The sequence below is a fragment of the Polypterus senegalus genome, chromosome 5 (assembly GCF_016835505.1).
Source record: "Polypterus senegalus isolate Bchr_013 chromosome 5, ASM1683550v1, whole genome shotgun sequence".
In the NCBI taxonomy this organism is placed as follows: Eukaryota; Metazoa; Chordata; class Cladistia; order Polypteriformes; family Polypteridae; genus Polypterus; species Polypterus senegalus.
The window spans coordinates 198,585,145-198,601,360 of record NC_053158.1 but is presented as its reverse complement, the minus strand read 5'-3'; the positions used below and the strand labels follow the sequence as shown (position 1 = coordinate 198,601,360).

At 39.5% G+C, this 16,216-nt stretch overlaps 1 protein-coding gene across 7 annotated transcripts in view; it reads right to left on the bottom strand.

Annotated features, from left to right (window-relative positions):
* LOC120529798 (rho GTPase-activating protein 21-like) overlaps positions 1–16,216 on the bottom strand; it is a 408,601-nt gene that overhangs the window by 227,631 nt on the left and 164,754 nt on the right. For all 7 annotated transcript variants that reach the window (XM_039753942.1, XM_039753944.1, XM_039753943.1 and 4 more), the window contains one exon: positions 5,190–5,366. In XM_039753942.1, coding sequence (XP_039609876.1) covers positions 5,190–5,366 — 177 coding nt within the window. The remainder of the gene's footprint in view (positions 1–5,189; positions 5,367–16,216) is intronic.

Sequence of the window (16,216 nt, the reverse complement as noted above, 5' to 3'; positions counted from 1 at the left end):
TGATAAATAACTGAAGAATACCAAACTGTCCCGGTTTTAACAGGCTGCTCATCTAATAATGTATTGCTCTGCTGACACAACCATCTTCACAATATATTAATTTATTTATGAAACTCCAAGGGGCACAAAACCCCATAACCCACCCAATATATGAATAATCACGTGGTGAAAACCCTAACGTGGAAAGCTTCATGAAGAACTTGTGTTGAATTTGAACTGCATCGTGAGGGTGACAAAGCAGCAGACGAAAACAGACCTCACTGCCATGTACGAGATGGTACCCAAAAATAACCGGAATCTGTACCTGTTGTGTAATCTCGACTTAGTTGCGAATTTCCCCTTTAGGTGTAGCATACTTACCTAATTCGGTGGCAGACTGTCGAGTGGCGTTGCTCTGTTTTGTTCGTACCGTACGCCACTCCATGTCGGTTCTTCTTAGTGCTTATTAAATATGTTATGCGATTTTTGTAATGGGTGATCATAAAGAACAGCAAGTCTTGAGTTAAATTTTGTTTTCTCTTAGGGAAAAAAGCTGCCGAAACTGTAGCGAGGCTTGAAACTGCTTTTAAAGAGGAAGGTTTAAATAAAACACAGGTCTACGAGTGGTTTTGGCGTTTCAAACGAGGGGAAATGTCACTTGATTTTGGCTCCGTGTGACTTTCTTGTTTCTGCATATGAAAAAAAGAACTCAAAGGAAAGCGTTTTTGTACCGTGGAGGAAGTCAAAGAAAAATCACTGCAGGCTTTGGACAACGTTCCTCTTCTTCAATTCCAAAAATGTTTCCACCAGTGGGAAAACCGTGGGGAGATGTGCATTCATTCACATGGAGAGCACTTTGAAAGACACTAAAGTTTCAGTAAGTTAAAATTGTTAAAACTTTTCTTTTCAATTCCCCCCTTTATTTGTTTACACTTCAAGCAATGTGGGGGCTCCAATGTAAAAGACTTTGTGTTTTTTTTTTTTTAGTGCCCTGATCTTTCTCTCTGATGAAGATCAGATAAAGCAGCCATTTAACAAACAAGGATGGGCTGTATGAGTGGGCAAACATGCTACACAAGTGTCCCAGTTTGAAACTTTGAAAATCTGGTCAACCTCAAGGGGTGCTGTAGAATAGCTGACCCTATGATCTGACCTCCAAAGGTCATCTGAAAAGACAATTTCCCCTCCGGTATTAATAGAGAAGCCGCACTGAAAACCAGAGGACATATGCCAATTCCCAACATGAAAACTCTCATGCTATGTAATTAAAAACTCACTGATGTATTATACTAGGCTGATTCCAGGGCTACAGGGGTTGAATTATGAGGAAAGATTAAAAGAGCTGAGCCTACACAGTTTAAACAGAAGAAGATTAAGAGGTGACATGATTGAAGTGTTTAAAATTATGAAGGGAATTAGTCCAGTGGATCGAGACTGTTATTTTAAAATGAGTTCATCAAGAACACGAGGACACAGTTAGAAACTTGTTAAGGGTAAATTTCGCTCAAACATTAGGAAGTTTTTCTTTACACAAAGAATGATAGACACTTGGAATAAGCTACCAAGTAGTGTGGTAGACAGTAAGACGTTAGGGACTTTCAGAACTTGACTTGATGTTTTTTTTGGAAGAAATAAGTGTATAGGACTGGCAAGCTTTGTTGGGCTGAATGGCCTGTTCTCGTCTCTAATGTTCTAATGTCTGCGTGTGTGTTCTGCTCACAGAGAGAAATATTGACAAATAAAAGCGCTGCTCATTCTGATAATAGTCCGGACTATAAATAAAACTTGTACCATGGTAATTTAGAGAAAATAAAAAATACTGACACATACCGTATAGCACCACATGACCTAAAAACATCAAGACATGTAGATTTTTAGCCATATCGCCCAGCCTTAGTTGTATGCATCAGAAACCAACATTTCCAAAAAGGAATGGAATTTAAATTATGGTTTTCCAAGCATAAGAAAACTAGCCTTGGTTATGGTGTTTGAAATTCAGCCAGCAATACAATCAGGCACAATCTCAAGCCCGTTATGAAATGCATAATTGAGACCACGTACTCAACAGTAGTATTTCAGAAATGTGTTATCTCTAATAAATGCTTACGTGTAAATTTGTTCAATAGTGCCACAAAAACAATGTTAAAAAAAAAAAAGACATACAGAATGATTTACACATTTTGTCTTTTTATCTATATTAAACTTTGCGACCCGATGCCACTGAAATAGCAGTATCATTCAGATATCTGCTTTAACGCCACTAAATCTTGGAATGGATTTGACATAAAATACAGCTTTGTTGTATGAAGTGAACCTCCAGCTTCAGAGCAAAGCCATTAACGTTATTATTATGCTGCACATTGAGTGAGTGAATGACGCAATGCTAAAAGCTGATACAGTTCATTCTGGCTGTGGTAGAGAACTGTAAATGCAACTCCATCCTGGGAGCAGAACTGTGTGCAGCTTGGGCCGAAATGCCAGCTGCTGCAATTGACGTGGGCATTAATCTGCAGGGTTTATCCAGCCAGTGTTAAGGGGGCGCTTGTATGGTTCTGTTGCCTAATCTGCAGAAGGCAAAGGTCTGATGGGATTTAAAAAAAAAAACAAATCATCACGGCATGGGAATTTGTGTCCTTAATATAGAAAACAGCATTGATTTTTCAGAATACATATTGGCTAGGAGGAGGCTTTGATCCCTGCAACTCATAACTGGATTAAACAGGTTTGATAATTGATGGACGCACAGACTGACAGACAGAAATTTTAAAGCAGCACTACTCTCTAGTGCACATTCTTTTCGTACCTTAGCACTCTCCTTTTCGGAGAGGATAAAGCACCGGTTTAATGAAAGAACAGGCCAGATTGAATGCTTGAAGCTCTGCAGTGTAAGTAACAGTAAGAACACAACTCAATTCAAGACATTTCTGGCTATCTTCGCGAGTTAGCTAACGATATTGTATCAGTAAAGCAAGATTTGTTTTCATATTTCTAGCAGGACAACTGCGGGTAATATAGCATTTAAAAAATGCTGGCACTGATGAAACATACCGATATAAGAGTTAGGTATGAAATAAATTACTGAAGTTAGTGAATTAAAGGAAAAGTTCAGTATTTTTCAAGTCAAACATGGTAGATATGCATTTGCCATGCAAAACTGTGTTCCAAAGTTGAGTGTTTTCTATAAATTAAAAAAAAAAAAAAAATGTAATCTTGCCCACACTGACACTTTTACAATGAAGGATTATGAGGCATCACTAGAAAATAAAAGCCTAAAAACTTACTGGTGAAGCAGCAGGAGTTTTAATACAAGAAAACATGTCTTTTGTATTTTCAACACATTTATGACGACAAAAGGGATCTGAAAATAATAATTTTATCTCATATTCTAGGTAACTATTTTTCTCATGCTAATGATACATTTTCTATTCACTTGTGAGAGTTATCACAAAAACATGGAAGTAAACAAATCACGTGGTACAAAAAGTCTATGATTTGGACTTGTCAGAGGAATCCATGCACTGTGGTGAAAGGTTGATGAGCAGGAAGACTGTGCTGAGCTATGGTGCACATTTGGTCTTCTTTCTAAATGGCTGAACCTCATAATCCTAGGCTATAAGGTATGGAGGAAAAGCTTAAAAACTAACCAAATATGTCAATTTTACAAGCCAAGACAGTTGTCGAGTAACGTCTGTGACAACAAAAGTGATCTGGCAATAATCATTTGGCCCTATATTCCTAGTATTTTTCTCGTAGTATGCATATGCTTTCCAATCACTTGTGAGAATTGCCACTTAAATACAGAAGTTAAAACAAAATCAACCATGTGACTCGAAAAGTTCCCTTAGATTTGGTCTGTCGGGTGAAAACCACACATCAAGGGGTGAAAGGTTATTGAGCAGGAAGTGCTGAGCAGTAACACACAGCTGGTCTTCTTTCACAATGTCGGGTGTATGGTTTTCTTTGTTGTTGTTGTTGTTCATAAAAGTCATGTAGAAACTATTTTACAACATACAGGGTGGTCCAGATCTAATTATGCAGATCCAGATCGTCTGGATGGCTTTTATTTATGCGGGGACGGTTCCAGTTCGGCGCGAAGACGATTCTTCATGTCGCCAGTTCGCACACTTCTCGATGGTCCGGGATTTTTCTGGTGACTTTCTATGTAATAAACTTAAGTTATGGCGCAATGCAAACTGCATAATTAGATCTGGACCACCCTATATACACTACAGGCCAAAAGTTTGGACACCCCTCCTCATTCAATGTGTTTTAATTTTCATGACCATTTCCAGCACTCCATCACTCTTCTTCTTGGTCAAATAGCCCTTACACAGCCGGGTCATTGTCCTGTTGAAAAATAAATGAGCGTCCAACTAACCTGACTTCTGCACAACACAACTGCTGGTCCCAACCCCATTGATAAAGCAAGAAATTCCACTAAATAACCCTGAGAAGGCACACCTGTGAAGTGAAAACCATTTCAGGTGACTACCTGTTGAAGCTCATCGAGAGAATGCCAAGAGTGTGCAAAGCAGTAATCAGAGCAAAGGGGGGCTATTTTGAAGAAACTAGAATATAAAACATGTTTTCAGTTATTTCACCTTTTTTTGTTAAGTACATAACTCCACATGTGTTCATTCAGAGTTTTGATGCCTTCAGTGACAATCTAGCAATGTAAATGGTCATGAAAATAAAGAAAACACATTGAATGAGGTGGTGTGTCCAAACTTTTGGCCTGTACTGTATGTGCATACGTAAGATACACATCAAAATACAGCAAATGTCTTAGCTTGAAAAATAGACGTATTTGGTCATTTTTATTTATTTTTTTTGATTTTCCTCCGTGACATACAGTCTCTATTGTAAAGCTCCTGTGCAGGCACAATATATATATATTTTTTTTAATTTATAGAAAGCATTTACTTTTTATAACAAATTTGCATGGCAAACACATATATATATATATATAGTGTTTATGAAGTAATATGACTGCGTTGTAAAAATAAAGGATACAATAACTGCATTATGATTCCTGGAAATTGCTACCCCGCCATAAACATTAGAATAAAAGACAGAGATTTTTGCTTGAATTTATTCTGTTGTTCTGTTGCCTCTGAAGACAAATTTCTAGCACAATAAATCTTTCCAGTACACTCCACAAACAATTAAAAGAGTCTTTTGTCCAGTTATACAGCAGATTCAGTACTCACCTTCATAGATGAATGGACAGCTGACTCCGGAGGGTAGACTATGAAGTGGCGTAGAGTAAATCCAAAGCCGTGAGAGGTCCGATGCAGTCGAATGGTCTTGGGGCCTGGCCATGAGAATTGCTCTTCGTCCACAAGTGAAGCCACTTCACTTTGCTCTTGTACATCCTTTTGCTTTGTCTGTAAAGACAAAAAAGGCATTCCAGTCATCAGATGTCAAAGTGGACCGTATTCATGACATCTGGCAAACAGTCAGTTAAAATGTGGGGCGCACATTCACTGCATCTGCGACCGATACGGAAACACTGCTGCTTTTTATCTTCTGTCGTTAAAACTATGCACGTCTTCAAATACAACTTTAGAAGTATTACTCATGCATACATACGTTATTTTTACAAAGGTGATCTGGAAGATCAGGACTTGTTATAATTGCTCACACATTTAATACAATCAAAGCACAGGGCATCATCATAAAGCAAGTCGGAGAGCTTCAACTGGCAACCTTATCGTTTAAAGTTGAGTCTAAGCCATCTGAACTGTCGGTGGCATAAATGACCATCATTACTGCAATGAATTCCACGAGGAAGACTGTTGAATTAATGTCCTCTCTTTCTCCCTCAGATGAAAGACTTAAAAAATTAAAACAAATACTTCCCCATTTACATCATTAACTGCTTTAACAGAAGATGCACAGTAATTACTTGTATACAAGTTCACTAAAAAAAATAATAAAAATAGTTCATAAATACATGTGATTACGTTCAAAAAACAAGACTAAGATTTTTTTCTTGGCCACTTTATGTTTTCAATGAAAAATTAAATTCCCATCCAATGTGGTTGATGGGTTCCCAATGCTGTACAGTGCCAAACGGTGTGAATAAAGTCCAAGTAAAAAAGAAAAGACAACTCTTGATGCATAATCCACATGTCCGATATCCATTTATAGGGTGAAAACATGCAAAATTATTCACAGTCCGTCCCAGAACACACAAGGAAGACGTCATTCCCACAATGCTGTGCCTTACAACTGAACATTTGTCTCTCCCACTCACTCACTGGTGAAGAACCACTCTTCAATTCACACTTCAGGAAGTAACTGTTAATAATATTTTAGTAAATAAATGCACACATTTTGCACGATTTAACCATACAAATGGATATCGGATTTGTGGATTATGTGACACGAGTTATGTCAGAATTTTTTTTTCTTTTCTGGCAGTGAATACTGTTTGCCCCATACTGACCACATTGAGTTGGAATATCCATCTATCCATTTTCCAACCCGCTGAATCCGAACACAGGGTCACGGGGGTTTGCTGGAGCCAATCCCAGCCAACACAGGGCACAAGGCAGGTGCCAACCTACCGCAGGACACACACAAACACACACTACGGCCAATTTAGAATCACCAATCCACCTAACCTGCATGTCTTTGGACTGTGGGAGGAAACCCACGCAGACACGGGGAGAACATGCAAACTCCACACAACCCGGGTCTCCTAACTGCGAGGCAGCAGCGCTACCACTGCGCCACCGTGCCGCCCCTTAAGTTGGAATATTCAGTATTTAATTTCAAAAACATGAAATTAAAATTTTTTCTCAAGACACCACTACAAACTACATGGGGTGTAGAATTTAAAATAAATATTTTTAGGTGGTGTATTCCTTTATGCTATACATCATGATCACCTATTGCTGTGTCACAATACTGTTACTTCATTTTTTTCATGTCACATTAGTTGTTACTGTACAGCATGCTGGGCTCATAAGTGGATGTGCGTTTAACAAGAAACTGAAATTAAAATGAAACGTTCTAATACGCTGTGATGGGCTGGTGCCCCGTCCACTGACTGTTCCGGCCTTTCACCTTATGCTTACTATGAAAGGACCAATCGTCTCTACATCACAACTAAAAAAAACAGATGGAATGGTAAATGCTCTAATAAGCACGAACTGTCAATACCAGTTAAATGATTAGAAAACCATTTTGGATGAACATAGTCTGAGAAATCCAAATGAGCATATTTACTATTCCGTGACAGGATAAAAGTCGTTATCGAGACTGCTGAAGGAATGACTGTTACTATTGGGGTGCCGTTTTCCCACATGACCACCTGTAACCATAAAGTCATTTTATGATTTTAACTGGTTCAGAGAATGAAGCTTGTGTCTTTCATAAAGACCAAAATCTTATCTTGAGACTCCTAGTGTGAGCTACACACCGTACTCACAGCTGGTCTCACTATACTATTACCTTGTCAATTTTAAATCTTTTTTCCCTAGAACTTGCAAAATACATTTAAAAAAAAAAAAAAAAAAAACTCCAAAATTATATACCAAAACACCCTGGTGCCCTTCACACGCTGCACAAGTCAAGACAATTATGATCATGATGAGCAGGAGGCTTTCTTCTGCCCTAAAGACACACTACAGCATTGCTGGGAAGTTCTCACCTTCATAGAAACTGGGTTGAGGGAACAGTGAAGATTTTTTTACACAGACTTATTTTAAACCTATTTTTTGTCAGCCTAATTTCAAGTGGCACACTAACAACTAGAGTTAAATCAATGGAAAATAGGTAGGACAGTCAGAAAAAAAAAAAAACAACGAAGAAGCCCACAAATGTCATAATTCTGAAAACTCAATTCTTTTGGAACAGAATGAATTAATGAATGAAACAAACTTGACTGCCCTTTGTGATAACTGCTAGGACATGTGTGTCGGTATTAGAGCTATACGTATAATACTTACTCGCCCATACTCTCACAGGCCACTATACAAGGTACATCTTGCTAGTGCCACCCCACCATTACACCACCACAAATCACCAGCCAGAAGTGTTGATACAAGGCAGGATAGATCCACGCTTTCATGTCGTTGACGCCAAAATCTGAGCCTACAATCCGAATGTTTCAGCAGAAATCGAGACTCATCAGACCAGGCAACGTTTTTCCAATCTTCTATTGTGTAATTTTGGTGAGCCCGTGTGAATCGTAGCCTAAGAAATACTAAGACAAGCCCATCTGGCACCAACAACCATGCCACGTTCAAAGTCACTTCGGTCACCTTCCTTCCCATTCCGATGCTCGGTTTGAACTTCAGCAGGTTGTCCTGGCAATGTATACATGCCAAAATGCACTGAGTTGCTGCCACGTGATTGGCCGATTAGACACTTGCGTTAAACAAGCAGTTGAACAGGTGTACCTAACAAAGTGGCCACAGAGTGTACATGGCATAGTTAAATATAAACACATATTCTAAAGTCAGTTTCATACACTTCAAATGGTTATCCTGACATCAGTGTGTGGGGTCACAAACCAAACAGGGTGCCAATCCATTGTAGGCATACTAACTCATACTTTTCTAGATTAGAGTCACTAAGTAACCTTATCAGCACACCGTGAGTGGAAGAAAACACTGCCGAATTAGGGAGTCAACAACTAGACACGCGATTCTAAACCAGCACACTGAATCTGTGGGGCATTGGTACGATCAGCTGACGTCCCCAGTGTTCCCTTTTTGTTCAAAGATTTGCTCGGTGGTGAACTGTTGGCAGGGTCACCATCCAGTTTGACTGAGCTTGAACAATTCTGTAAAGACGAGAGGGTGAATATTGCACAGTCTAGATTGTGTAAAGTTGTATCCTAACAGACTCGAGGGCTGTAATCAAAGCAAGCGGTGGTTCCACACAAAGTGGGGTGACACTTTATCAATCTCGGTGATTCTTGTTTTTAATTGTTTTCTGAAATGTTGCTATTACACCTTTCACTTGGCTGTTGCACTGAGTAAATACAGCCAGAAAATGATTTGTTCCTGTGTTGCCTTCATTTCAGGCTGCACAGCAACAAAATGTGAAAATTTGAAGGGGGGAGTGATTATTTTCTATACACGCTGCACATACCACAAAAAAAATGTAAAAAGGAAGAAAAAAAATGGAGCAAGATTGCAGCAGAACACGCCATACTTGGAAAACATTCATAACAGCGCTCATGCCGTCAGGTAGCACAATACTGACTGTCAGAAAACAGAGAAGAGCTCGTGATACTTTGGAAATGTGAAACTGTGCAGGAAAGTTGTTGCGCTGTTGCATATTCTGACATCCCCAGTCACCTCTAGTCCTGTGAACTGACATATTTGGGTGTGGAGATCAGCAACTGCAGTCATCAAGTTTGACCTTCTGTCCTATTAGAAGTTGTATAATGTGATATTGGCTTAAGCAGACTGGAAGAGGTACTGTAAGTAAGAGAAATGGTAACGGTGTAAGGATGGACAATCAGCTTTTCAGATTACTACAGAAGTCAAAACAACTTATCTGTAACCATTAAGACAAGTGATCCATCCATCCATTTTTTCTTAACTACAGGGTCACGGGGGTCTGCTAGACCCAACTCCAGCCAACACAGGGCGCAAGGCAGGAAACAAACCCTGGGCAGGGCACCAGCCCACCGCAGTAAGACCAATGATAATCTACGGAATAATAAAACACTAAGGTTTGTGTTTCCAGTCCATCAGAACAATCTGACTATTCAGTTTGGCTTTGAAGACGCGACAAAAGAGGAGATGCGTATGTGTGATGCACAAGGAGAAGTGAACTTTCAAAAACGGGAAGCATAAACCCGAACCAGAGGTAAGAATGGAGTCAGAGAAGCAGGCTTTATAGGAACGACCTCGTGAGAGGGAGCGCCAGTGAAGAGACGCTCAGACACACGCAAATACAGAGGAAAGGTGCTAAAGTACACGTAGGGCAAGAGGAAGACATTTTTTTTTTCTTTAAATTATTCAATTACCGATCTTTGACAGGCTAGTACATGACAAATGACATCAGTCACAGTGCTGTATTTCTTTGACCAAATACAGTTCTTTAGTTCGTTGCTTCTCAACCACAACCCTCTTCTGGGTCGTATGGTTCCACAGTGGGTTGCAATTGTTTATAAATGGTACTGGGTCATGGTGGGTTGCCGGTCTGAGGATTGAGCTCAGTCCCGATCCTCCAGGTTTTAGTGCTTGATTCAATGACGGGTACTCGTCCTGATGCTTGTGCTAACTTCACCAAGGGGGACCAAACACGTAGATCTGACGACTGCACACAATACACCAAAGGAAACTCAAACTCTAAAGACTGCACTTGCTTCACAAAGAGGGAAACCTTGGTGGGTCATGAAGACACTTACATGGGAAAAAGTGGGGCACGACTCCAGAAACGTTGAGAAGCACGGCTTTAGTTAATGTAAAAACACCAAAAAAAAAAAAAAAGTGCTACCAAAGAATCTCAGACTTATTTTTGTAAAGTTAAATACTGAACACTCTGTTTTTGAGAATGCATGGGATGGGCTGAGGCGCACACATTTGATTCATCGTGAGGTCTTTTTCTTCCCTGAAACCCTTGTTAGAAAGGTGCATTTGCAAAACAGTAAAATACGGTATTAAAAATCTCTTATATTCATTCCCTGTATTCAAACAGAACAAGTCGAGAAAACAAGACCGATTCCTAGGAAATAATGAGGGTCACTCAAAATATTTTGCAATGTTTTCAATACCTCAGCCAAAATAGCAGGAATCCCATTAGAATAATTCCAGTTTGTGTTCATTTTTCCGTGCGTTATTACTGCAGTATGTCCTGTTTATGATGTGATACTTGTAGCAGTACACCGTCTCTACATTCACTCCTTGAATAGTGACTGGCTCTTTGGTGCGGTGCAAGTCAATAAGCAGCTCCTTGGCTTTGCAAATGTTAAGTTGCAGACAATTCTTAAAGTTCTCCCCCGTCTCATCCCACCATATCAACATACCCCCATAAGTGCAGAATCATCTGACAATTTCTGCAAGTGACATGACCTGCTGTTACATTTACAGTCTGAAGTGTACAGAGTGAAGAGTAAACAAGACAGGCCTGTTCTTTGTGGTGCTCCAGTGTTGCTCACACAGTCCTTGAATCTCACAAACTGTGATCTGCCTGACTGATAGTTCATTATCAGGACCCCACAGAGTCGTCCACCTGCACAGCTCTGAGTTTACCCCTTAACAGGGATGGCTGGATGGTACTGCAGGCATGGTGTAGGGTGTCAAAATCATAAATGTCATAGTGCTGACAGCTTTGTCAAGACTTGTGGAGGAGATTGACAATTGCATTCTTCACGCCAATCTTTGTCCAAAAGGCAAACTGCACTGTGTCCAGGTGGTCTACCTCATATAGTCCAGTACCAGTCTCTCAAAGGTCTTTATGATGTCACACAATATACAATTAAAAGAAACAGAATTTTATATACACATACATACATACACATATATATATACACATATATATATATATATATACATATATATATATATATACACATATATATATATATATATATATATATATATATATATATATATATATATACACATACATACATACATACATATACATACACACACACACACACATTATATATATATATATATATATACATATATATACACATACACACACATATACATACACATATACACATACACACACACACACACACATATATATACACACACACACACAGTGGAACCTCTAGATACAATCACCTCTGTATACGAGAAATTCAAGATAAGAGGAAAGTAAGAGCGAAAAATTTGGATCTAAATACGAGCATTGGCTCGCATAACGAGCCACGCTTTGGTTATACGTGACACGTTTCCCGATCCACCTCGACTCGGGGATTCACCCAAGCTGACACTGCCAGCAGCACACTCAGTGTTCCTTGTTCTCCCGTAGCATGAGGATCTACACGTTTGTGCGCTTGTGATTTCATTGTTTCGCTGTAGCAGTTCGCTGTATAAGCGTATCAAAAAATATCGCAGACATACAGACGGAGAATAGGAGACTATTGCCCTCAAGAGGAGAGAGAGAGGCGTGCATGAGCGAGAGAGATAAGGAGAGAGAGAGAGAGAGAGAGAGAGAGAGAGAGACACGTGTGCGTTACGGAAAGAGATAAGGAGAGAGATGCGCACGAGAGAGAAGAACAAAGAGCTCAGTTATGCTCACATGACGCTCAGCAGACAAAGTGTATCCATACTACTTGTATTGCAAGACCTCGCTCGTTTTATCAAGTCAAAAATTAATTAAAAAATTTAGCTAGTTTTGCAAAACACTCATAAACCAAGTAAGTTACTTGCAAACCAAGGTTCCACTTGTATATATTATTTATCAGTGTTATTTGTTAGGAAAATTGATTTTTATGTTGATATTTTTGGGGGTGTGGAACAGATTAAATGGATTTCCATTATTTTCAGTGGGGAAGTTTATTCTAGATACGAGAAATTTGCTATGCAAGCTCAGTGCTGGAACGAATTAAACTCGTATCTCAAGGTTCCACTGTGTGTGTGTGTATGTATATATATATTTATTCGTAGTCTGAATCATCTACATACTATGAAATTAACGAACACCCCGAGGGGTGCAGTGAGTGTGTACGCCTGATGAGCCCAGAATTAGCGCGAAACACGTGTCGCGTACTCTTTGCATTATTTGACAGTAAAACTATTTCAACCATATATATATATATATGTTTTTTTTTTTCTAAGTTTCTAAGTGACCCTACAATAATATGGTTAGATGGTCAGAGCAGGCAGAAACAACTTTGTGATAGGAATTGACAAAGAATTGGAGTAACATCTGTCACACATGTGCGAGTAAGAGGAAGCTGTATGGACCAAGTGATGCTATTTCCACATCAGGCCAGGGAGTGGACGGGTGCAGTAAACCTTCTTCTGTTGTCTCTGCAGACCAAACCCGGGAAAACCTGCCTGATTTAACCTTAAAGATGTTACTTCCAGTCCCGGTGCCCATAAGCATGTCACTTTCTGGTTTCAGCACCTAGATGCACGTCCGGTTCAGGCCTTTTAACGCCACCATGCTTACCACAGTAATTCAGTTCAGTTTGGAACTCGACCAGGGCACACGAGTGCTATTCTACAAATACCCTCTTACAGCCAGGGACAAAATATGGGTGGATGCCCCAAACCTTTTTGCTTATGTTGAGGCTGGTGATTTTCATACATCTTGGATGCGATTTCATAAAATCAAAAGAAACAAGGAAATGATTACTTCAGTAGTGATTGTGATTTTTGGCTTATACTTTGTTTTTAATAAAAGATTAAATAGATTCATTTACAATCAAACGCTGGCCTGATTTAAGATCATTCTGTTGTAAATCTCCATTAATAGTAAAGCTCTCTCTCTCTCTGCTGCCCAAACAATTGCTAAGCCAGTTTAATTAAAAAGGGACAGGTTTGTACTTCAAAATGGCATCGGCTCATGTGTACCCTTTAAACAGCAAACTTTTAAAAACATCTTCAAACACAAAATGTAGTTGTCACATTAAAATCATGCTTGTATTTGTGTTATTTCTTAATAAAATCAATATAGGTCAATTTAAAAGAGAATTCTGGTGCACTTGGTGCCAACGCTGTTCTGACCAGGCCATTACTCTTATTAAATAAAACAAGAGCGGATGGGAGAAGCCTGCATTAACAGTGACGGACAACACCAGACCATCAGTTACATAAACTGCCGTGTGCCTTAGGACATTACTGGCTGTGTGGAAGGACAGCCATTAGGTTAAGGTCAGTGTATCTCTGACTTTGCTAATTTCAAATGACCGCGGGGGCTTCCAGAGATTTATTTTACCTGGCAAGTGTGTTAAGTGCAGTCTTTGTGCTCCCCCCATTAACTATCTTTTTGTTAGTTGGGCTTCTGTTGCGTTTTAGCCAACACGTAAGGATCTCTTTCTGCTTGCATTCACTTAACTTCATTAAGAGCGCTTATGGATGTAAATGATGATGGCTTTGTTCCTTTCACAGTTTCAGGTCTATTGTGAGTGAAAAGTAATAAATTAATTATTGAATTTAATCTCCCATGTCTAGAAAATAACTGCTCAGTGTGATCCAAAGACAACCCTGACATCAACTACGCCAACAGTTAATGTGTATATGCAAGAGAAGAGAATCTAAAAGGGTTTTAGCAAATAAAGAGTAAGAGAAAAACCTTGTTTATTCAAAAATAGTCCTATTTAGAAAACGTGGGTACAGTACCCTTCTGGAAGACGCTTTGATGTTGCTCAGCATGAAAGGTACTTTATAAGTCCAACTGATTTTCATGATGGAGGAGGAGGTTAGGAGCACACACCGATACAGCATATTGTCGCACCCACCACATGACAAATCAACTCAGGATCACAGATTAAAGTCTTGAAAAATGATTTCTACTATTAAATATAACAGGACAAGCACCATCTCTGTTACTGTTTGCGATCCATGCCAGACGGTATGGAGGTGAAGCAACTGGACTCTATAAGCCAAAAGGTCCCTGGGTCAATTTCCTCCTCTGTCTCCCTATGTAACCCTGAGCAAGTCGCTTAACTAGCTTGAGCTCCAACTGCATTAAAAACAGTCAAACTCACTGCTAACATGTGGATGTTGTCATGAAGTGAGGTCTGCAGCAGCAAAAATTAATAGAAACAAAAAAAAAAAGTAGTGTGGTTTTGAACCTCACAAATACACTCACGTGAGAAAGAAAGTACACCCTATTTCAATTCTGTTTTACGTATAAGCAGGTCTTAAAATGAAGTAAATACAACCTCAGATGAACACCACCACATGACATATTACGCCATGATCATGATCTATCTAACGAAAACAAAGCCAAAATGCAGAAACATTTTGTGAAAAATGAAGTCCACCCTTAATGCTTCCATAGGAATTACAGTGCATCCGGAAAGTATTCACAGCGCATCACTTTTTCCACATTTTGTTATGTCACAGCCTTTTTCCAAAATGGATTCAATTCATTTTTTTCCTCAAAATTCTACACACAACACCCCATAATGACAACGTGAAAAAGGTTTACTTGAGATTTTTGCAAATTTATTAAAAATAAAAAAAATTGAGAAAGCACATGTACATAAGTATTCACAGCCTTTGCTCAATGCTTTGATTAACTGATCATCAGCAAGTCTGACCACCTCAATAGTTTGCTGGTCTGGAGCATCCAAGTGTGCGTTAACACAATGCCCAAGAAGAAAGATATCAGCAATCACCTCAGAGAAGCAATTGTTGATGCCCATCAATCTGCGAAGGGTTATAAGGCCATTTACAAATAATTTGAAGTCCATCATTCTACAGGGTGAATTATTCACAAGTGAGAAACATTCAGTTGCCAATCTTCCCAGGAGTGGATGTCCCACCAAATTCACCCTAAGGTCAGACTGTGCAATGCTCAGAGAAATTGCAAACACCACAAGAGCTCCATCTCAGACTCTACAGGCCTCAGTTGGCATGTTCAATGTTAACGTTCATGACACTGAAAAGACTGAACAAGTAGGCATTAAGTACGGATTAGGCTTGCAAACCACAAGACTTCTGGAACAATGTCCTTTAGACAGACAAGACCAAAGTGGAGATGTCTGCTCATAATGCTCAGCGCCATGTTTGGCAAAAACCAAACACAGCATATCTGCACAAACATTTCATGCAAACTGTCAAGCACAGTGGTGGAGGGCTGATGATTTGAGCTTAGGACCTAGGCATCTTGTAGTCATTGAGTCAACCATGAACTCCTCTGTATACGAGGTGTGGCAGAAAAGTAATGAGAATGGCAACAATGCAAGTGATCTGGCAACGCTGCGCTGTTGTCCTTGATAGAGCGCGTGTATCCGTACCCTCCCATAGCTCAGTGCGAGTTTCAACTCCTTCCGTTAACTACGTGATTTTTGTGACTGCTATTAGCGAAGTTGTGTTTTTGGTTGTCGTCCACGCAAAATGGAACAGCGAATTTGGAGCAACGTTGTGCCATTAAACGGCAAGTGTGACATTTGAAAAGTTAAAACAGGCCTATGGGGAACATTCTTTATCCCGAGCTAAAGTTTTTCGCTAGCACAAATCATTTTTGGAAGGCAGAAAACACGTTGAAGATGAACACCGTTCAGGGAGGACTTCAACTTCGAAAAGCAATGAAAACTTCGAACGTGTGAACACTCGTGTGAGATCAGACCGTC